At 41.4% G+C, this 23089-nt stretch overlaps 1 protein-coding gene across 1 annotated transcript in view; it reads right to left on the minus strand.

The window, feature by feature from the left end:
* Nucleotides 1-22065: 22065 nt before the first annotated feature.
* The window catches only part of paqr8 (progestin and adipoQ receptor family member VIII), a 1077-nt gene continuing 53 nt past the window's right edge, over nucleotides 22066-23089 (minus strand). Inside the window, exon 1 of the mRNA XM_074685507.1 lies at nucleotides 22066-23089. This exon is cut by the window's right edge and continues 53 nt beyond it. Within this exon, the coding sequence (XP_074541608.1) occupies nucleotides 22066-23089 (1024 nt within the window).

The following is a 23089-nucleotide window of genomic DNA, read 5'->3' on the forward strand; positions in this document are numbered from 1 at the left end:
GCCCCTTTTCATGCCCATGCTCACAGATTTTTTTGAAAAAGGAAACCTCCCTGATTCCATGAAAACAGCAATAATAACACTAATACACAAGAAGGACAAAGACTTAGCGGACTGCACCTCATTCCGCCCAATTTCCCTCCTCCCAGTTGACTTTAAAATGATATCAAAAATAATTGCAAAAAGGCTGGAGGTCCTGCTACCCCAGATTGTCAATCCCAATCAATCTGGCTTTGTGAAGGCACGCTATGCCTCTGATAACATTCGAAGACTGCTAGATGTAATTGATCACTCGTCCCTTCATAACAACTCAGCCTTATTACTATCTCTTGACGCAGAAAGAGCATTTGATAGGGTTGAGTGGTCATACTTAATTGCTGTTTTGGAAAAATTCAATCTGGGCGATAAATGTATCGGGTGGATTAAGGCCATGTATAGCAACCCACAAGCCATGCTATGCATTAACGGCACCCTTACTGAGAAATTTGGGCTATTTAGAGGCTGCCGGCAGGGGTGCCCACTGTCTCCATTTCTGTTTAATATGGCGATTGAACCACTCGCAGAAGCCATAAGAACTAATGATGAGATTACTGGGATTGATACTGGGAAAATAAAGAATAAAATTTCGCTGTATGCGGATGACATCATTTTATACCTGTCCAGCCCAGAAACCTCTATTCCAGCAGTGCTGAACCTCATCTCTAATTTTGGAAGTATATCAGGTTATAAAATTAATCTAACAAAATCTAATGCCAATGAACGCTCCCATCTCTAACAAACTCAAAATCATTTCTCCTTTTACCTGGGCTCAAAATGGCTTCAGGTATCTTGGTGTGAATGTAACTCCCAAACTCAAAGATCTCTACCAGGCAAATTACATCCCATTAATCAAACAGATTAAGGAAGAGATAGAACACTGGAAATTGCTCCCTCTTTCACTTCTTGGGCGCATTAACGTTATTAAAATGAACGTATTGCCGCGCTTCTGCTACTTTTTTCAATCATTGCCTTGCTATTTGGACAAACAATTCTTTAAGTCTATAAATAAAATGCTGTCCTCTTTTATTTGGAACAACTCTCCTCCTAGAATAGCCTTTGAAACGTTAATAAAATCCAGAGAGAAAGGTGGACTGGGATTACCAGATTTTAAGCTGTATTACTGGGCCGCTTAGACAAAAAGCCTGATTAGCTGATTAAAAAAACGTAATGATGCTCACTGGATTGACATAGAAGAAGAACTCTGTTTCCCTATCTCCATAACCTCATTACCATTTATTAACAACACAAACATACTACATTCAGTAACGCGAACACATGTAATTTACAACACTCTTCGGGCTTGGCAAGATGTGAAAAGGTTTTTTGGAACCCATGACAGAATCTGTGGGCTTGCCCCTTTATCCTCAAACCCTGTCCTGCCACCATCAATCAGAAAGTCCCTGCTAACAAAATGGAAGGAAAATGGTATTTATCAGTTCCGTCACTTGTTTAACAAAACTTCTCTTAAAACCTTTGCAGAATTAAGATCAGAATTTGAGATTCCAAAACAGGACTTTTACAAATACTTACAAATTCGCCACTTCATTTACACCCTAACAGGAGACAAGCAAATATCTGCGGGATTGACACGCCTAGAGGAGATTCTGACGGGTTCCACACCACTTAAAGGCAAAATCTCTGTCATATACAATGCTTTACTAGAATGTCACTCCTCTTCCCTCACCACACTTAAAAATATCTAGCAAAAAGATTTAAGATGTGATCTTACCCAAGATCAATGGGAGGCCATGTGCCAGAATGTCTTTGTTTCACTGTCTTCTAAACGGTTGCTAGGCGCTACCCGGGTAGCTGCCTGTTGCAGCAGCTCTCTTGTCTTTGTCGTTTCTTGTGGTTTTTTCATCTCTTTTTCGTCGTCTTTGTGTTTGGAGTGGATCATCACTTTGTGTGGTTCATTGTCGGTCACGGACACCAAACTTTTTGTGGCTTCGGCGATATTTTTTACTACTTTTCTCCTGTGTTTGTCTGGAGATCCTACATGTAACCATGGCTGCATTGTTTACATGCGAAATTAGCTGTTAGCAGCCTGTAGCATGTCAATGCTAACTAGTGTAGGGCTTGATGATTTCCCTCAAGGTGAGGAGGAGGAGGTGAGGACGATGTGCTGGTTCTCGGATGTGAGCTGGGAGGTGACGACGTGGACCTGTCCTTCCATCCATCGTTGTTGGGAACGTGGGATCTCGCTCCGGGGGATGGACGAGCTAGCTGTGCTAACCCAGCGGCATCATGCTGTTCACGGACGTGGCTGACGGAGCTGACATCGGACGCCGCGACACATCGGAGGAGCTTCGCCTGCTGTGAGCAGACAGGATCCAGGAGACAGAGACTGAACAGACTGCTGGGGAGGCTCAGTCCTGGACCCTGTGGAGGTGGAGACTGGCTGGGCTGGAGAGTGGTGGACGAGTGGTGGACGGGATGTCGTCATCTAATTTCTTATGGACATTTTTGCACTTTCTATACTCTTTCTTACTTTTGTTTTCTTAAATGCTGCGGTGACTCCTGAATTTCCCCTCGGGGATAAATAAAGTATTTTCTATTTCTATTTCTATTTCTAACAAAATAATTGAACAGAATTATAAGTTTATGCACAGGATGTACCTTACCCCACTTCGCCTGAGTAAGATGTTTCCTAATTCATCCCCTGTATGTCATCGATGTAAAAGTTGTGTAGGGACAATCATGCACATCTTCTGGGAATGCAAAAAGATCAAACGCTTTTGGAGAGACATACATAACCTGTCTGTCAAGGTCATGGGAACCACAGTGGACTGTACCCCTATATACTTTCTTTTTGGTACTGATCTGAAAAGGACCCTGGATCCCACACACACAAAGAGGATTGCTATGATATCCTATATAGCAAAGAAATGCGTTTTACTTAACTTGAACCAACACAATCCCCCTTCATTGACTATGTTCAAAAAAACTCTGAACGAAACTCTACATCTGGAACAACGCACATTTATTCTGAAAAACAAGGGGGATCTTTTCCTAAAAATATGGAAACCGCTTATGGACCTCTGACATCTATGTCGCTCGACAGCTCATGCACTGACTCTGAGTGCAAAGGAGGAAAAAACACTGTGACCATGGTTTATTAATTTAATGTATTATTTGTTTTTTTTTTGTTTGTTTGTTTGTCTTTTGTATTTTTGTTTGTTTTTGTTTTTGTCTTTCTCCTCAATCATTTTTCTTTTTAACTGTCTTATATATATATATTTATTTTTTTGTCCTGTTTCGTCTTCTTTTATTTTCCTTTTTGATATTTGACTTTGTTCATTTTGGTTTTGTTCTTGCAAAAATGTGAAAAATCATAAATGAAAAGATAATTGAAAAAAAAAAAGAGTTCAGTGTAAATAAACTTTGATTGATTGATCAATTTCACTCATTTATCAATAAATAAATGTACTGATAGTGCCCATGTTTGAGATTATTTTAGGGTTTTAAAGGTTAGCTACCCTGAAAAAAGGTACGTAATATGATAAGGTGTTACAAGTAACGGCATTTTGAAAGTGCTGACCCAACTCAGGTCACATGGTTCACACACACACACACACACACACACAAACACACACACACACACATAGAAACACACACACACACACACACACACACACACACACACACACACACACACAGACACACACAGACACACACACATAGACACACACACACACACACACACACACACACACACACACACACACACACACACACACACACACACACACACATAGACACACACACACACACACACAAACACACGCACACACACACACACACACACACACACACACACACACACACACACACACATTATGTGAGGATTGTTCCTGACCAGTCAGGGGTCATTTATTCATTTATCAGGTGTTATAACACCTCCTCTCTCAGAGGTTTGGCTCAGTTTGATGCGTCTAATAAAACTTCGGGTACAGACTGCTGGTTTACGCTGTAACTTTTCAGATCATAACCCCAACACAGTCGAGACAGATGTCTGTCTAACATGAGTCTGGTTCTGTCTGAGGTTTTCTGCCCGTTAAAGGGAAGTTGTTCCTCCCCCTCACCTCGGCAGTGACTGCATTAGCTGTTTTTTTGTTATATTTACACTATTTTACTGTAATATCTGCAATAACTTACTGAAAAAGGTCGTTTTGGGCTACTAATGTTGACAGGAAAGGATCCTGGGAAAAAAGTAAATCATGACTGTGTAAATGAAATGACAGCAATGAGACTGTGAATAATTTTACAATACTGTGGCTAACATGCATCTTGATGCTGGTAAGCGAAAGCAAAACTTACAAAGGCTTTTTTACAGTGTATTTAGTATATTTATTACTTCACAACGCCTTCATTAATCTCTACATGAATCAGAAGCTCTTACTTTAGAAAACTAGCTGACTAAAGTTTTCTTTGCACGTGAAAATCACAAAAAGCTGTTATTAGCCTTGATGTAACCATACAAGTGTCAACCCATGAGTTTTGTTAGCTAAAACTGGAAAGGAAACCATCAAACCAACTCTTTTTACTGTAGTTAACCCCTCACCAAGAATGTCACCCGATAAAATCAGCAGAAGTCACAATAGCGAGACCTGAAACCGATCATGACTATAGTATTGATTTTCAGCTGAGTGTGGCATAATCTGTATTTCTCTCTTTTCACACCAGAGGACTCAAATCCCCCCTGAAGTAGGACTGGTTTAGTTCCTGGGTCAGTTTTATCAAAACAAAATCACTAAAGTAATTATTAGTCTTCTCTCCTGAAAATCAAACACGTTCACACATAACCCAGAGGGAAACACTGAATGAGTCAGTGGTTGGACAGTCAGAAACATGAAACATGCTCTCTGATGAGCGCAGGATCCACTGAGGAAAAGGGAGTCTTCCTGTTAGATTAAATCCAGATCGGTAAAGCCTCTGATCATGAAGACTGGGTGAGAATGGCTTGAGCAGGCAGAGGAAAAGGCCAACTTTCCCTCCTACCTCGCTGTGTCCGCCCATCTGTCCATTTGGAACCATGTCAATGTGGGGAAGTGTCCGGCAGCATGCGGAGAGTGGTTTGTCCTCCTTCCTGTTTGTGGATCTTAGAAATCTGCAGCTAGTGTCGTTGGTGGGGGTCAGGGTTCAGGACTGGGGCTGCTTAGTTTTGTGGTACCTGAGATCTCTCAAGTGTGCTCGGAGGCAGTTTGTGGTCCCTCCAGTTTGAATAGGCGCTGTCCCCTGGGTCTGAAAGTTTAGATCAGAACATGTGAGTGAACCAAAATGTGAGATCAAAACTCTACTTACACTGACGGAGAACTTACCAGCAGCTCCAGCACTCTTTGTTCCTCCATCAGTCTGCTGCGGAAAAAGAGAGAAAGGGGGATGAGCACAAAGGGCTACAGGACACTTTACACAGTATGTGGAGAGTGAGACAAGCTCTACATCAACCTTCAGTTAGCATGACGCTAACGAATGTGCTAGGCAGGGCTCTGCAACCTTTACTTTCACAGGGGCCATTTAGCCTCTGCTAACCTTAGGAAAAGTCATTCAGGAGCCACAAAATCTACTTTATCTCCACAATAAAGACATAAAGTGTATACAATTATAAGCACATACAAATCAAGTGAATGATTATTTAAAAAGAAGTAGTTTTGTTTGTGAAAAATTGTAAATGTGATCTTATTTTCTAAATTTAGTAGATTTACAGATACAAAAAATGTCATCTCAATTATGTCATAAATTTGCAAAATGAATGAAATTTCAGTAAGTTGGATTTTAAAAAAAAAAATCAGAAATTACAAAAATTGCATTTTTAAAAATAAGCTATAAAAATGTACAGATTGAAAAATATGCAAAATTTCAATTTGTTAACAATTAACACAAAATTAGAAAATAAAATAGATCAATAAAATCGTAACTTCAAATTTTTTCTGGATTTTCAAAAAATGTAAAAAGAAAATGTCAAAAATTCACAAATAAAAAAAATTGGGGTTAAGATAATTTCCGGAAAAAAAAATTGAAATAACAATAAATTCCAAAAATTGCATAATTGAAAAATGAAAATAAAAATAAAAAAATCAATAAATCAAAAAGTTAAAGTCTAATTGCAACAGGAGATGCTTTTTTAGTTTAAGTTAATACTAACACATGATTTTATGAAGTATCAATGTCTATAATCATCAATATCCTCTGTAATAAAAATTAAAATTCGTTATTTCAATAATATCTTTTTAGAGCTTCAAGGAGCCACTGCAAAGGAGTCAAAGAGCCACATGAGGCTCCAGAGCCACAGGTTGAACACCCTTGTGCTAGGCAGAGGTCAGCAGTCCATGGACATATCGTCTGACGCTTCAGACAGACTGAATGGCTTTCAAATGGGTATTTAAAAAGCTACAAAAGATCACTGTAGTTATAAGCTTTGTGTGTCTGAACACACTTTAGCTTAGGATGAAGTTCAGTTTGGCCAAAGAGTGTAAACAGGAAGGCCTCTAAAAGCACTTAGTGATCAGGGACAAGCTTTTTTTCAGTTCCAGCAAGAATCAAACTTTACAGCCCTTCCTGCACTGTTTCAGTCCTGCAGCTGAGTGAAAGGAAGTATTTCTGTCATTTCTTAAAAAAAAAAAAAAAAACTTGGGCAAAGGGGTGCCAAGTATCGCCCAGCGGTCTAGCTTGTGTGGCCCATGAGATGAGCAACTCTCAAGCAGCCACCTGGGTTTAAATTAAGGGTCAACCTCTGGTCAACTTCATGACCTGCAGTAAACACCACAGACTTGCTCTGAGGGATGTGGATGAACAGAAACAGAGAGAGAGGGCGTAGCTCTTACCGTTGTGCCGTTCACATCGTAAGCGTTCCCGCCCTTCCTGTGGATGAAAGGAAAAGAAGAAGACTGCTGTTAAACGTTACGGTCACTTATCTGATGTTTCTGTGAAGATGAAGGCAGACCTCACTCAGTCGGTTTATCACCCAGGACCACTCGGTCATGTCCCAACATTTATGTTAGTTCATCTTTGTCTTTTGTTTGTCTCTGCCTGTTTTATTTTGTAGTCTGGTCTTCTGGAACCAGATTCAGGAACCAGAATCGACATAGAGCTGTGTAAACGCCCGTATGAGGACTCTCTCAAATGGGTGTTGATTACAGGGAAATCTTTTGTCATGAAAGCTAAAGGGGTCATGATCAAGGGTCTTCAACCTGTGGCTCTGGAGCCTCATGTGGCCCTTTGAGTTGTTTGCAGTGGCTCCTTGTAGCTTTAAAGAAATATTATTGCAATAAAGAATTTTTATTTTTCTTACAAAGGGTGCTGATGGTTAGAGACAGTGACACTAAATAAAATCATGTGTTAATATTTTGTTAAAACTAATTATGCATCACCTTTTGCAATACTTTCAATTTAAAAAGAAAGATTTTGCAGTTTCATTTTCAATTCATCTAAATTCCATTTTTTTTTAAATGCAATTTTTGAATTTTTACTTTTTTTTTGAAAATTTGTAAACTTTTGGAAATTAACATTTTTTTTGCAAATATATGATGTTACTATTTTTTTATTTTTTCAAACACTTGCAAATTTATTAAAAAAAAATAGAAAATTAAGATATCACATGTAAAATTTTATAACCACAAAAATCTTATTTACTTAAGTTATTGACTAGATTTTTACGATGCTTAGAATCTGATGCACTTTATTGTCTGTGAAGATGTGAAGATAAAGTAGATTTTGTGGCTCCTGGATGACTCGAATCCAGGTGAACTGAAGTAAAATGGCTACTATGAAGGTGAAGGTTGCAGAGCCCTGATGGTGGTTTTTCAGGATAAAGATTCTTTCCCATGAGAGACTTTCAAGAAGAATCCGGCTTTGAAACAGGGCTACAGACTGAAATTGGGTTTGCTGTTTTGTGTGAGACTTTAATTGAAGTATTTTCTGGTATTATTACTGATGAGACTTATATGGTGACAGGTTTTCAATTAATCAATCAAGTTTTGAGTCCCTTCGGTTTTTTAGTTCAGTTATGATCACAAAGTCTTTCAGTCTAACTGTAGAAGGACCAGAACCGTTTTCCTCATCTTCTTCATTTATTTATTTGTATTTCATCTGGACTATTCCAGCCCACAGCTGTCACTGTTTTAGCTTTGAGTTGTTCCTCCTGTCCGTCACCACTTCCCATGTCTGCAGCATTCCTCTGAGTGACAAAGAAGTCTTGGTATGTACAGAGACAGACTGCACAAGATAAGACTGTTGTCTCACCCCACGGCACCTGTGTGTCACTGCCACTGGTATGTTTGGTGTGACAACATCACCAATGGGCGTGTAAACCCATGTGCATGCCAAATGAATGTATGCACATGGATCCACCCACACACACACCTACACACACTTTCAGGGTCCAGCTCACTCTGTCTAGTAGCCTTCAAATATTTGACTCTGGTATTCTACTTCCTTCTCTCCTAACAGGCAACGCCCCGATCAGAAACCACCCATCAAGTTGAACAAGTCTCTGTGTGATGCAGCGGTGAAGTCATGAATAGCAGCTCGTGACAAGAGACAGAAATATGAATTATTCAGTGTGTTGTGAGCAGCCTCTCCAAACAGGACCGGACTTGTTGGACTTGAGTGGCAGTTTTGGTCACGATTACTCATACACCTCTACTTCTACTCATCGCCCATGAAGGAGGGCGTTCAGGAGTGTCCTGCAGAGGCAGCCCTGTCTGCACAGAAGTGAACTAGAACCAAAGTGGCTGGATGATTTACCTGTTACACCTGGCACAGAGAGCAGTCAGAGTGATGCTGAGGATGAGGAAGACGACCAGGGAAATGATGCCCACTTCAGAGGATGAAAACCCCTCCATCATGCCAGCGACCATCCCTAATGGAGCCATGGTTCAAGAGCTCTGTGACATAAAAAGGGTGTGTTAGCAGAGGAGTCAGATCGACAAGGAAAGATCCATGAGAAATTAAAGCTTCAGTTAAATAAAACAATCAAAAACATCACATGATGCACAAATGGCTGAATCTGATGCAATGGAGCAGAAACACAGGATAGAAAAATACTGTTGATAACTCACAGTGTTTGCTGCTTGACTCGGCGTAGCTGTGTCACCAAACTTTGTCAGACACTCAACTACCTGCCTGTCCTGTGGCTCTCAGAAGGCATGTGCTTCAGGGAGGGACTGTAAAGAAGGAGGAGCTACCAGGAGCCCATAAAAGCTGACTTTCTATTCAACAACTACACCCCATCAGCACCTGTGGGACCGGACATATCACACGCTGGAGGATCGAGGGTCACACCTCAACAAACATCTCTGAACAACCACAACAAAGGACCAGAAATGTCACACTTAGCAAAACTCTCTGCTGTGGGGGCACGATGAGAGCTAACACACACACAAACACACACATACACACACAGACACACATAGACACACACACATAGACACACACACACACAGACACACACAGACACACACATACACACACAGACAGACAGACACACACACACACACACACACACACACACACACATAGGCACACACACACACACACACACACACACACACACATAGACACACACACACACATAGACACACACACACACACACACACACACACACACACACACACACACACACATTGACACACACACACACACACACACACACAAACACACACATAGACACACACACACACACACACACACACACACACACACACACACACACATAGACACACACACACACACACACACACACACACACACACACACATAGACACACATAGACACACATAGACACACACACACAGACACACACACACACACACACACACATAGACACACACACACACACTCTCACACACACACACACACACACTAACACAATGAAACAACACCTCCCTCTAGCAGCGGTTGACTTGAATGCAGCGATGGCGGCTCTGAGGACATTACACACTTAAAGCTCTTTCCAAAAGTTTTTGAGAACACTTTTACTAAAAGTTTTCATCAAAAATAACTGTCAAATAGTTTTTAGAACTCAGAACACTTCTATTTATTAAATTATTCATTTTTCATTATTTATTATTCATAATTCATTATTTGTATTTACAGTTGTTTTGTTTGTTTCTTGCTGTACTACAATTTTTCATCGTTGCAAAAACAAAGTACTGCTGATACTTTTTGTTTCCAAACTAAAGACACAGACACCTTCCCTATGTTAACTGCACATGTCTGCGTCAAATAAAACATTTGGACTGTCTGCTTTTAAATTACATCGGCTGATCTTTTAAATAAATGAATAAATAAACGTTTGGCAACACTTTCTGTGAAGGCACCGCTTGTAATCTGGAAAAAGCATATGTATAAATAAAGCTTTATCAGTTATCATAGGTGATTATCAGCGCCTATAGCAACTTACAGTAACATTTATGAAGTGTTACAAGCAGTGTCCATAAAACATCATATCTTATGGCTATAAAATCAACAAAGATTAAAGACAATGGCTTTGAATATCGCTGTGGAGTATGTTTGTCTCACACTTTGCACACAGGAGCTACATACATAGCTCTTGTAAAGGTGTCCCAGGATCATGTATGGTAATGATCAATGAGCTCACACAGTGCTGTCACTTTAAGCTCCCAAAAGTCCTTCCACATCGTGCAGTCAGTAATCAAACATCCTACTGTTGGAGAATGAAGAAATGATAAACTCAGTGAGCTCTCAGTGAGCTCTCAGCGAGCCTTCATACCTGGATCAAAGTGTGGAGTCGTAACATCTTATCAAAGCCTGAATCCAACAGCCTGAACCTTGGTTTGGAATAAAGACATAATGCTGTAGAAATCATCCACTCATGAGGCATCAGGTAAGTTATCATGGTTGGTTTTCACCACCAGATCCATCTGCATGTGCTCATGACACATTGGAGGGGAGGGTTCAGAGAAATAGTGAGTGGTAGTGGGGGTTTTTTAGGCTAAAATTGAAACAGGTCTTCAAAGCTGAGGCTCTGTCTTATCTGACCACTAAACTTTGAAACTTCTCCAAGTCAAAGTCCAATCTTCAAAAACGCACCAAGTGTTGAAGCAAAAATCAAGAATCAGAGAAAAGCAAAGTGGGTCCATGAGCTTGAGCATTTTTTTTCTGAAGAAACAAAAACTGGAGATTCATAGCAAGTGCAACACATTTTGTAGGGATCACAATAGGCGTTTTTAGTCACGTAAAATTATGAATGACCTTAAAGACAACCCTCTTTTTGTTTTTTGTAAGTTTTGTAACCAAAAGAGACAACTCTCTAAGTGTGGGTATGACTGCTGTAGAGGCACATGTTGCTGCTGGGAGAGTAAGCCCCACTTCTGACTCAGCTGCAGGTGGTTCAGGCCTGTTGGTATCAGGAATTCACTGATCCACGTCACATAAAGCGCCCCACTGACGGTACGAAGGAGTCCACAGGCCTTTACAGACTCAGAGGTTTCTGAAACTCCTGCAGACAAACTACTGCTGGACCATTTCTAATCTAATATACCTCTATGATATGTGAGTAGCATGTGATGAATACATGAAGTGACATAAAACATTATATGTGTGTAATATGTTTGAGAAAAAATGGGGTAATATGTGAACTAAGCAGAATTTCATCAGCAGGTGTGTAGAACGTGTTCCTGTGTTCTGTGCAGAGGTTGGTGACCCCTGACTGGGACATAACAATGCAGTCCTTCCACACCGCGTCTCTGGCCACAGCATAGGTCACAGTCCGGTCTCTTTAATGCAAAGTGGTGCTGCTGCTTGGACCATCTCACCATCAGCGTGGGAAGTCAGCCAGTGGTTCTTTTCTTCTCATTCTTCTCATTTCTTCAGCTTTATCATCTGTAAAAACCAGAAAGAGCAAACGTGACCTCTGTATGGCTCTGCTCTGGGTTATTTTTCCTGCCTGTTTCAGCTCTCTGGGCTGAATTCTGTGTGAAGAGAAGGGAAGAGTGAGTTTGACGTTTTGTAAAGGACTTTGAACAGTGTTTTGCAAATACTCATTATTTCCCCCTGGGTCTGTTTAAAGAGGGTTTATTGACTGAAACAAGCGGAATCATACTCACACAGAAAGCATTACAGAAAAAAAGGATTATTGCTCTGATCCAGAGAGGGGTTTGGGTGCAAAGGGCGAGTGTAACTGGATTGAAATGCTTGAGAAGAAGTGAAATCTCCACATGGAGGTACACACATTTCAGCTTACTCATTTAGAGGTGAACTTAGTCATTAAACCAAGGGAAACAGTGATAAGCAAAAAAGTTTTCTCTTCAGTGATGAGTTTGGGGGATTTTTTGTGAGAAAGTGAATGTAGCAACTTATAATGATAATATTAATATTAATAATAATAATAATAATTATTATTATTATTATTATTATTATTATGCAAGAAAAAAATCAATAGCCACTCTCTCAGTATAAGAAAAGGAATCTGACATGAGTAATGGCTGACGTCAAATGTTTGAAAAACAGCCTTTAGTTTGATAAATAGCTTAATTTGTTGGAAAATGAAGCCTCGATTGCTGGGTCTTGTTGATATGCCCTCTATAACATCAGGACGATCAGACCCTACCTGACACAACAGGCCATGCAGCTTCTGGTACAGGCCCTTGTGATTTCACACATCGACTTCTGAAACTCCTATCAGGCCTCCCTGCGTGTCCATTTAAACCTCTGCAGATTACCCAGAATGCAGCAGCATGTCCCATTAATCTCTCTTCACTGGCTTCCAGAGCAGTGGCAGCTGCTGGTCAGTCAAGGAGGGGAAGTTCATTTTTTTCCGGCCTACATCATAAATTTGTTTATTTATTTAAATGTAAATTCTACCCCCCGTTCCTTTTCAAGAAAATGATCTGTGACCCTGTCGTACCAACCTGGCGTTTTTTCCAGGGATTTTACCAGTGTTCCCTCAATGGCCAGCAGAGCTAGACTGCTTAAACAGACTTAGCCCATTGTGTTGCGGGTGTAAGACTTGAGGAGAAGCTCCTCTTTAAAGAAGATGCTCCGGTGGAGGGTTATACTTCAAGATGGCTGACTGGCTCATTTCACTGTCAATCAAAAAGGGATTCAGCCTCAGACAGATCATCCAGTCATCATGCAGAAGCCCAGCGCCCAGGCCAGCCCATTGTCTCATAGACCCCAGAGACGCTTAGCATCCGAGGGCGGGACAAAGCCCAGCATTTATCCAATGACCGTCCAGTTTCTACAGTGGAACAACCCACTCTACGCTTCCCCACTGAAGTCAGAAGATGCTCAGCGACCGACTGTGTTAAAGTGCTGAGACGCTGCGGGGATGAATGAGAAGGAGGTGGAGCCAGTTACCTGTGATAGGAGCTGATTCTGAACAAAAGATGAAGGAATTCTAGCGCAGATTTTTTCATATTTTACACAGCAGCACATATCACCACTTTTTTGGGGGACATTTCAGGGGAAGCTGAGCTTCCCTTGCAGTCTTAGAGCAATCGCCACTGTTCCAGTAGCAGCTCCAATCAAATTCAAAGCTCTTCTTCTGGCTTACAAAACATTGACAAGAACAGCTCCTGCCTACCTGGGGTCTCTCATCCAGGTCTACCCTCTTTCTGGTCCTCTACACTCTGCTTGTGAAAGACACCTGGTGCTCCCAGCCCCAGCTCTAAATCTCTAGCCAGACTCTTCTCCTCTATTGTTCCCAAATGCTGAATGATTTACCGAACTCTATACAATCCAGAGAGTCCATTTCTACTTTAAGAGATGTCTGAAGACTCATCTGTTCAGGGAACACTTAGGACCGTAATCTGAGCCTTCTCCTCTTTGTCCTCAGGGTTAGTATGAGTCAGAAGGTCTCAGACCCAGCTCTTAATGAATTTTCAGCACTTATTACTAAATGTTGCTGAGGGTTGAAATATATTGTTGCAGCAACTAATTGTGGTTAACTGGCTACATTATTCTACATAAAATAAGAAATAAAACAATCTTCTTGCACTTAATGGCAGCACCTGCAGCAGAATAACTTGTTGCACTTTGTTGCTCTAACTAGGCTTCCCCTCTGTCTGAATTCTTGTTTGTGTTGGGCAAAGCTTTGGACAAAATCATCTGCTAAATGAAACTGTGGAACTGGAGGAAATAGAAAAATCAGTCACCTTTGCTGTTGCTGTGTTAAGCCAAAGGATAAAGAAAAGTCACTTTTCTCGTTCTTTCACAACAGAATTCATCTTAGTTGTTAGTGTTGTTGTTAGTATTGTTTACTATTTCCATACTCATTCACAAGTTGTGAGTTGGATACAACAGCTTTTCAGCTGGACCTGACTGAGGACGCTGAAGGGAAACATGAAAAACCAGTGTCTTGTTATTTATTTTGACACTGTTTTAACCCTTAAAAGTCTGACTCTCCAAAAATTGCCAGAATTTTTTTTAGCATTTTTTTTTCTGTCACTTAAAAGCAGCACCTGCAGCTGAAAAACTTTTAGCACCCTTTCCCTTCTGTCTAACTTCTTGTTTGTGTTGTAAATTGCTTCAGACAAAAGTGTCTGCTTAATGAAACTGTAGAACTTTAAGATACTGCTTTTAAAATGAGTCTCGGTTAGGATGTTATTCTTACTGCAACATCATGGAAACTTGCAATGATTTCCCTGAATAAGAGTGTGCGGATGATTTCACAAGAGCAGCCATTTTGAAAAGGGTCAAAATACATCTTGAACTGCCTGCGGTGGAATGATAATCCTCTAGGGGCCAGAATATATATATATGTATTAGAAGTTTTGAGCCAGTTTTTAACCCTCTCAAGGCAGGCGTTGCAGATTTGCAATAGCTAATTGCTAGTTACCTAATTACTCCACATCAACATACAATGAGACTTTTTTTTCTCAGAAGTACCACTGCAGAACTTAGTTGTGCATTAGCAACAAACAGTTTCCCATTATCCCACCAATTGGCAGAGCTGTGTCACTTTTAACATGGCTGCCTCCTTGGTCTCACCGAAACAGATTTTCAATTTCATGTTATTTTCACGACCAACCTCCATTAATTGAAACCAAAAGTACATAAGATGAATCTTATATGTATATATATATATATATATATATATATATATATATATATATATATATATATATATATATATATATATATATATACAGTGCACGCCATTAGTAGATTTTATCTCCTCTGGGGTTTTTCCTGGAGGTAGCTTTATTACAATGTTGCAACATCCCAGAATGCATTGCATGTGTAGGTCTCTCCCCAAAAAAGTCAGAATTGTATATGACTACTCCATCTGATATTTTTCCCTAAACACCTGCCTTTTTTCTGTTACTAAAGGGCTGTTTACACGACAACGTTTTAGAGTGGAACGCAAATGTTTTGTTGCGTTTCAACCTCGCGTTTGTATGGGAACGGCGTTTTAGCCAACTTAAAACGCAAACTTTAGAAAACGGCCTTCAGAGTGGGATTTTTCTGAAAAACTGCCGACACTGTTGCCGTGTAACAGTAAGCCGGCGTTTTCATTGGAAACCCTGACGTCACACTCTGCTTTGTGCGTGCACATACAACAGGACAACAGTGCAGTTGTTACGAACGTTCTGAACTACCGTGTTGAGCTTTTGCTGCTCAATCTGATGTATCTGCTGACTGTCTTTAACAAAATGAGCATCTGTTGCTCCACTCTTGAACTTAGTATTCCCCAGTACACCAGATCATCATCGGCCCAACTCTACTTCGGTGGAGATCTCCCAAAAGCAGCTTCTGGACAAGACAGTTATAGCGCCACCATGCATGCTTACTACAGCATTTTCAGTCCCTCTGCGATTCCGTGTAAACGCAGATTTTTTTCACTGCGTTTTAGCATTTTCAGAAGAAACACTGTCGGGTAAACAGGGCCTAAAACTTAATTTGAGCCTGAAAGAGTTGAGGAAACAATCTATCTTTACCCTTTCATGATGTTGAGATAAAAGTCTTTGAAATTCATGTACTAAATACCACATGTTGGGCAGTAAAGGATTAAATTATTTATTTGTGCATTGCAAATGCTGCTTAGAAACACTGAAAGCTCAGTGGTCTGGTCTGATGTCAGTCCACGTTCCAACCCCTCATTTTGGGTCATGGGCTGATGGATTGACTGAAAGACTGTACCCACAGCCTGTGCACAGCCCACCTGTCCCTCAGGTGTCTCTGATCTAGATGATCAGTGGTCAGTTTTCTGCAGTGGTACCTGCTGCCTAAACATCAGCAAGCTCTGCTTCTGACCAAGGAACATGCTCTCCATTAGGGGGCGCTGTGGACAAAATGTGTCAGGATGGTTTTATGTCAGGATCTGGATCAGGATCTGGATTTGACCAGGATTGTTTTCAGTATTGAGACTATTTAGACCTCAGACAACATTTTTAGACCCAAATATTTCTGATTCATTCTTGGTTCTGCTTCAGTTTTTGTCTTTTCTGCTCCGTGTCCTCACTTTAATCTGCTCTTGTGTCACTGAGGTGTTTTTGAACTCTCACATTGTCACATCCTGATAAATCTGTTCATTTAAAGTGGTCAGCTGAAGAGTTGTTGACTTTCTGAATGTTCAGAGCTTTAGCTTCAGACCAGCAGCCTATAAAGAGTCCAGATGGAGTTTAGAGAGACTGGAAATGGACCTTGAACTATGATTGGCCATCAGGCCTACCTCTGAAAGATCTAGAAGGGGGACGGCTGAGGTGTTTGATAGGGGTGCCTCCTGGATTCCTTCAGACACATCCACCTGGAGGGGGGCTTGGGGCCTATCTGTAGCTCACTGGATGGATCCTTTTATCCAGTCTGGCCTGGAAACGCCAAGGGATCTCCTACAAATCTATAAAAAAAACAGTAAAAGCACTGGCAGCAATCTTCCAGACAAATGCCAGTGTTTCCCATTAATTAATGAGACTGTGGCGGCCCACCAGTCTCATTTAGCCCCGCCACAATCTCATATGGAGAAAAAATACAATGCGACACTCTGTCAGACCATTACACAGCTGTACTTTCCTGCCGCCCGTAAACAAGCGAGAACAAGAGTGTGCGCGCACTGGTCATGCTCATAGACGTCACTCTTTACTTGATACGTTTGGCGCGAACCAGATTCTAGCGACACTGGAGCTCACTGACTCTGAGGTAGCTGCAACTTCTTTTTTGGGCAATAGCGCCCATGCTAACAGCGGCCGTGGACACAGTATCTCACTGCGCTGTCGGCCCCCCTTCTCGGGCAGAGGAGCGGCTGCACCGCGCACATCTCGGTTCCAGAGTTTCAGTAACGAGAGCGGCCACACTGTTTCATTAACACCGCGCATTCAGAGTCAGTGCAGGCACACAGTACAATCACCTGTTACCATACCAACGAGCTGACACGGCTCATTATTTCATGGTCTCCTCTCCTGGGGCCTCATTTATTACAGCGTGTAAACATCCTCTTATATTTCACTTACGACGAAAAGGCAAATAGCGCATACGACCAAAACATATGCACTCTTTTCAGATCTATCAAACTCTGCGTACACACGGCTGCACGCTATTCCCCCTGATAAATCACACCGCGCCGAGAAAAGTCTGAATGTGGTGATGTGAGCGCACCTCGTTTCCCGCCTTCAGCACACCCGGACATGACCATATATGTTCAATGCAAATGAGTACGTGCATATTAAGTAGCCATGTGTGCTCTGGGATTTTGTAGAGTGACGTCAGTGTAAGATGGTGAACACAACAGATGGAGAGAGCATGAAAGAAGCTGAATTTCTCTCAAAGCCAGATACACAGCAATATCAGGAAATATCAGTCAGAAGATAATATTGCATTGATTTAGGCTACATTTTGTGATGAAGTGGGCCGCAGCAAATTTAGGAATCTTTATTTATTTAGACAATTTTCAGCAGTCACTGTAGAAAAAAAAAACAGAATGAAAACACAACACTCCTAAATCCAAATAAGGAAGCAGAGAGAAGAAGAATCGTGATCTGTCCCTTTATCCCAAAAAATATTTTTTAAAGATGTTAAAACAATATAAAGGGTTTCCACTTTGCTTCCTTTTCACCTACTCACATCCTCTTGCTCTCTTTTCTCTCATCAACTTCAAACACACACCTCGTTAACTCAGGTGAGAGAATAACGGTAGGCTACAGTCTCAGTAGCCTGATAACGGATCACAGATCACAGGAAATAGTGTAAATAACCTGTTGTTGAAATATTTTTATATATATATATATATATATATATATATATATATATATATATATATATATATATATATATATATATATATATATATATATTAGGGCTGTCATTTTAACGCATTAATTAGATTAATTAATTACAACGCAAATTAACGCGTCATAAAAATTAACGCAGATTAATCTGGATCCCTAATCCGCGAGGCGTTCAAAGACGCACTTATTTTCAAATGTCTAGCATTTAAAAACCGTTTGTCCTTCATGAAAAAAGTGGTGTTCTCGTCAGATTTTCAAATTTCCGACGGTCCCTGAATGTATCACACCTAGCAACATGCTTTGAACCGGGAGGAAGAGAGAGCGCTGTTGAGGTGACTGCCGTCAACATCTCGTTTATTCACACGTCCTTTTTGAAAATCTACAGAAAATCAACCGTTTGCTCTAGCTCAATGCTGTAAAAAACAGGTAATTCTACACTCTTTACTGCACCAAAGAAGCCCTGAATGATCGAAAAATGTCTTGTATTTAAATCTAAAGAATTCTTTGAAAATTTCCTTCCATCTTCCTGGTGTCATGTTTCAGCTTGGGGCTGCTCTGCACCAATGAGCAACAGTTTGTGTTCAGAGCATGTTAAACTGAGAATACTTCACTTTTCTTTGATCCAAGACTTGAATAAAGTGTTTGTACATAGTTCTTCACAGTTTTTAGCCTGTAGCCCTGGTTCTCCTGACCTCATAGAAGTATAGAAGTTCATATTGCAGTGAAAATTGACTCCACATCGAGTAAAAATGTGAACAGAAGCAAAAAACGTCCTAAAAATCAAATCAGCTTACCTTAGGTGCAGGACTGTGTAGATTTTGTAAAGATAGAACCATAACACGTTTTTTCATTTGTTCCTTATGCCTCAGGGTACCTAAAAATGTGTTGTATATATTCCACCTTATTTTTAAATGTCTTTTAATGTAATTTTAATGTCCTGGAATTCAAATTCTTTATTTTGGGACCTTAACCAGATATGAGATTAAAATGTGATTAATTAGATTAATTAATTACAAATCCTGTAATTAATTAGATTAATTTTTTAATCGCCTGACAGCACTAATATATATATATATATATATATATATATATATATATATATATATATATATATATATATTTATATATACATGAAATGAATGAAAAGGAGCAGAAAGAAGAAAAATCTTGTTGTATCTGTCCCTTCTCTCACAAAACGTTCACTAAACACCTGACACCTGTTTTGTGTGTGTGTGTGTGTGTGTATATGTACATTTCCGTTGCTAGGCGCTGCCCAAGTAGAATAGAATAGAATAGAATAGAATAGAATAGAAAATACTTTATTTATCCCCAAGGGGGACAAAGACGAGAGAGCTGCTGCAACAGGCAGCTATGTAGCTGCCTGTTGCAGCAGCTCTCTCGTCTTTGTCCGTGTCTTGTAATTATTTTGTCTCTTTTTCGTAATCTTTGTATTTGGAGTGGGTTGTTGGTCACGGACACCAAACTTTTTGTGGTTTGGCGATATTTTTTACTACTTTTCTCCTGTGTTTGTCTGGAGATCCTACATGTAACCATGGCTGCTTTGTTTACATGTGAAATTAGCTGTTAGCAGCCTGTAGCATGTCAATGCTAACTAGTGTAGGGCTTGATGATTTCCCTCGAGCTGAGGAGGAGGAGGTGAGGACAACGTGCTGGTTCTCGGATGTGAGCTGGGAGGTGACGACGTGGACCTGTCCTTCCATCCATCGTTGTTGGGAACGTGGGATCTCGCTCCGGGGGATGGACGAGCTAGCCGTGCTAACCCAGCGGCATCGTGCTGTTCACGGATGTGGCTGACAGAGCTTGTAACGACTCAACCCTTATCGGGTCGGTGTTAAACACACCAGGGGACAACTTTCAGGAAATGATAAATCCCCGCAAAAACAAACACATCCCCATGAAACAAATAAAAGAGGGCAAAAAATGAAATAAACTTGGAGCAACGTTTAAGACAAACAAAAATAACTCTTTAATCAAACCAAAATATAATCTCGCCTGCGCACCCGCACGTAATAGAAATCAAACTCAAATAGCTCATCAAGAAAAAAACCAAATCCAGTCTGTCCTGTCTGTAAATAAAACCAAAAATCCTTTTCAATGAAAATAAGTCCAATTGTCTTTTTTTCACCACTCTTAAAATGTCTTTTAAACAGTTTGTGTGTCCGTTTTCCGACTGAAATCCGTCACGAAAATAAAATAATCCACACAGGGAAAAAAAAACAAAAAACACCCCCCAAAAAAACGTGATCGATCAATAACCAAAAATCACTGGTATACCAGGAAAAAACACAAAAAATAAACGTTGTAAGGCTCACCCCCCTGGAAGGACTTAACCTCTCCCAGCCGGGTCGTGCTCCTCCTGGTCCAGGGAAGCGATAATCCTTATCAATCCTTTGGGTTGTAGAGGCATCGCGCAAGTAAGCAACTCTGGTAGATTACTTTTAAGAGTGATAACACTTTTCCCCAGACAGTTTTTACTTTTCTTCGGTTTTCCCGGCCCTTTCCACCGGCACGCCAGTTTCTTTGTCTTTCTTCCTCTCCTACGCCTCTCCGCCCCTTCCCTGACACCACGTCCTCCCTTTATAATTTCGTCCATTCTTTTCTTTTCTTTTTCGACCAAAAAGCCAAATCCGGACAGCAACAGGTACCCCGACTTCTCATACATCTTTTTTCTTACAGGGATTTATTTTCTTTTTACTGCATTCATTTCATTCATTCACAACAAAATTTTCCTTATTTAACCAAACCTTCTTTTTTTTCATGTTGACACTGTCACAAGCTGACATCGGAAGCCGGCCCCACATTGGAGGAGCTTCGCCTGCTGTGGGCAGACAGGATCCAGGAGACAGAGACTGAACAGACTGCTGGGGAGGCTCAGTCCTGGACCCTGTGGAGGTGGAGACTGGCTGGGCTGGAGAGTGGTGGACGGGCTGTCGTCATCTATTTTCTTATGGACCTTTTTGCACTTTCTATACACTTTCTTACTTTTGTTTTCTTAAATGCTGCGGTGACTCCTGAATTTCCCCTCGGGGATAAATAAAGTATTTTCTATTTCTATTTCTATTTCTATTTCTATGTGTGTGTGTGTGTGTGTGTATATATATATTTAAAAAGGTTAAAGATGTGTGGAAAAAAAAAAAACTTGTAGCTGTTGGTGTTGCAATGACTTCTGATGAACAAGACTCCAGATTCACTCTGTCATTCAGTGTGAGCCCGGGGTAGAGCCTCTCCGTGTGGGGCTCAGCACACTGTTGTTGTGGACAGGAATGTCAGTTATTGTAAACTGGAGGAGCAGGATTTTTTTTTTTGAACTTGAAAAAATGAGGAGAAAGAGAGCAGGAGAATGTATCCTCAGAGTTGTGTACCTTTGTGTTAGTCACCCTGGGTTTTATGTTCAACATCGATTTCCATCATCAGCAACTTCCTCTGCACCATCAGCAGCACTCCAAGTAAAACTGCCTGAGTCCTGGTTAGCTCATGATTGAGTCCACAAAGCCAGTCTGAGAGATCTGGGAAGATCTGAGAAGATCTGAGAGGATCAAACAACGAGTCTGAGAAGAGTTTGAATTTTCCTATCAAGTCAAACTATATTTATACTGATCCTAACCATGTTTTACAGTGATTACACATTTATTATTACCTGCTCCAACTAAACCCCAAACCCTTCTCCTTTTCTTTGATACACACCCGACCCGACACACACTCTTTCTCACTCTCTCTCTCTCTCTCTCACACACACACACACACACACTCACACACACACACACACACACACACACACACACACACACACACACACACACACACACACACAGATATGTGAACTTGTTACTTGTCCCTGTCTTGTTTGTCCTGCACTTTCTTGTTGAGCTGCCTCATTGTGATGAGAGCAGTCAGAATGCAGCACAGGAACAGCGCCAGGATGGATGAACAGGCCAACCACAGCTGCTTCTCTCCAAACACCTCCACCACCTCATCTCTCCGCCTGCCGTAGTCCTGGAACAGTGCCTCGAGCTGGAACACGGTGCACAGGGACAGAAACACATGGAAGATCTGGTGACCTTGACCCACAAAGTCGCAGCGGCCTGGGAAGAAGCGCTCAGGGATGGGACAGGAGAAGAAGAGGGCTGAGAGGAGAAAAAAGGCGATCTGAAGGGCGTGGAAGGGCAGCGAGGGCTCCTGTGTCCACGACACGGTGAGGAGGCGATGGGCAACGGGGCTGATGTCCAACACGTATGCCAGGCTGGTAGGGATCAGCTGACAGACTTTACGTCCAAATGGATACGGCCTCTGATACCTAAACTTAGCAAAACAGCAGCCTGCACAGGACAGCCAACCAAAGAACAACGCTCCAGGTAGAAACAACGGCCCGATGAAGCTTTCTCTCCACGCCCTCTCAGAGGTGTAGAAATAATGGCTAAGTGAGCAGCCGTACTGGTACACAGCTACACCCACGTAGTCCAGAAAGAAGAAGAAGTAGTGTGCGTGTTCAGAGTGAGACTGCAGAAGGTGAGCTGCCACGCTGAAGGACAGATAAGTGAGGGCAGATATCAGGAAGACACTGAGAGGTAGAGAAGCTGCATCCCAGGCGAACCCCAGGGTGCCGGCATTGGCCCACCAGCGGAGCAGCAACACAGGCCCTGCCAACAAGTGAGTCCAAACGTTTAGGGACTCATTATGTCTCTGGAAGAGGCTGAGGAGGTAGCAGCGCCAGTCCTGGTGGATCGGACGGTACCCAGACAAAATGTAGGGCTCCCTGAACAGGCTGGGGACCTGGGCGGCTGCAACGGTTGGACTGGGCCACTGAAGGGGAGGAGGTGTGAGGTCTGAGAGGCGGGGCAGGCGGCAGCAG

This window comes from Halichoeres trimaculatus, unplaced genomic scaffold (assembly GCF_033239565.1).
Source record: "Halichoeres trimaculatus isolate MK-OKI-2021-1 unplaced genomic scaffold, fHalTri1.1 fHalTri1_scaffold_13, whole genome shotgun sequence".
Taxonomy (NCBI): Eukaryota; Metazoa; Chordata; class Actinopteri; order Labriformes; family Labridae; genus Halichoeres; species Halichoeres trimaculatus.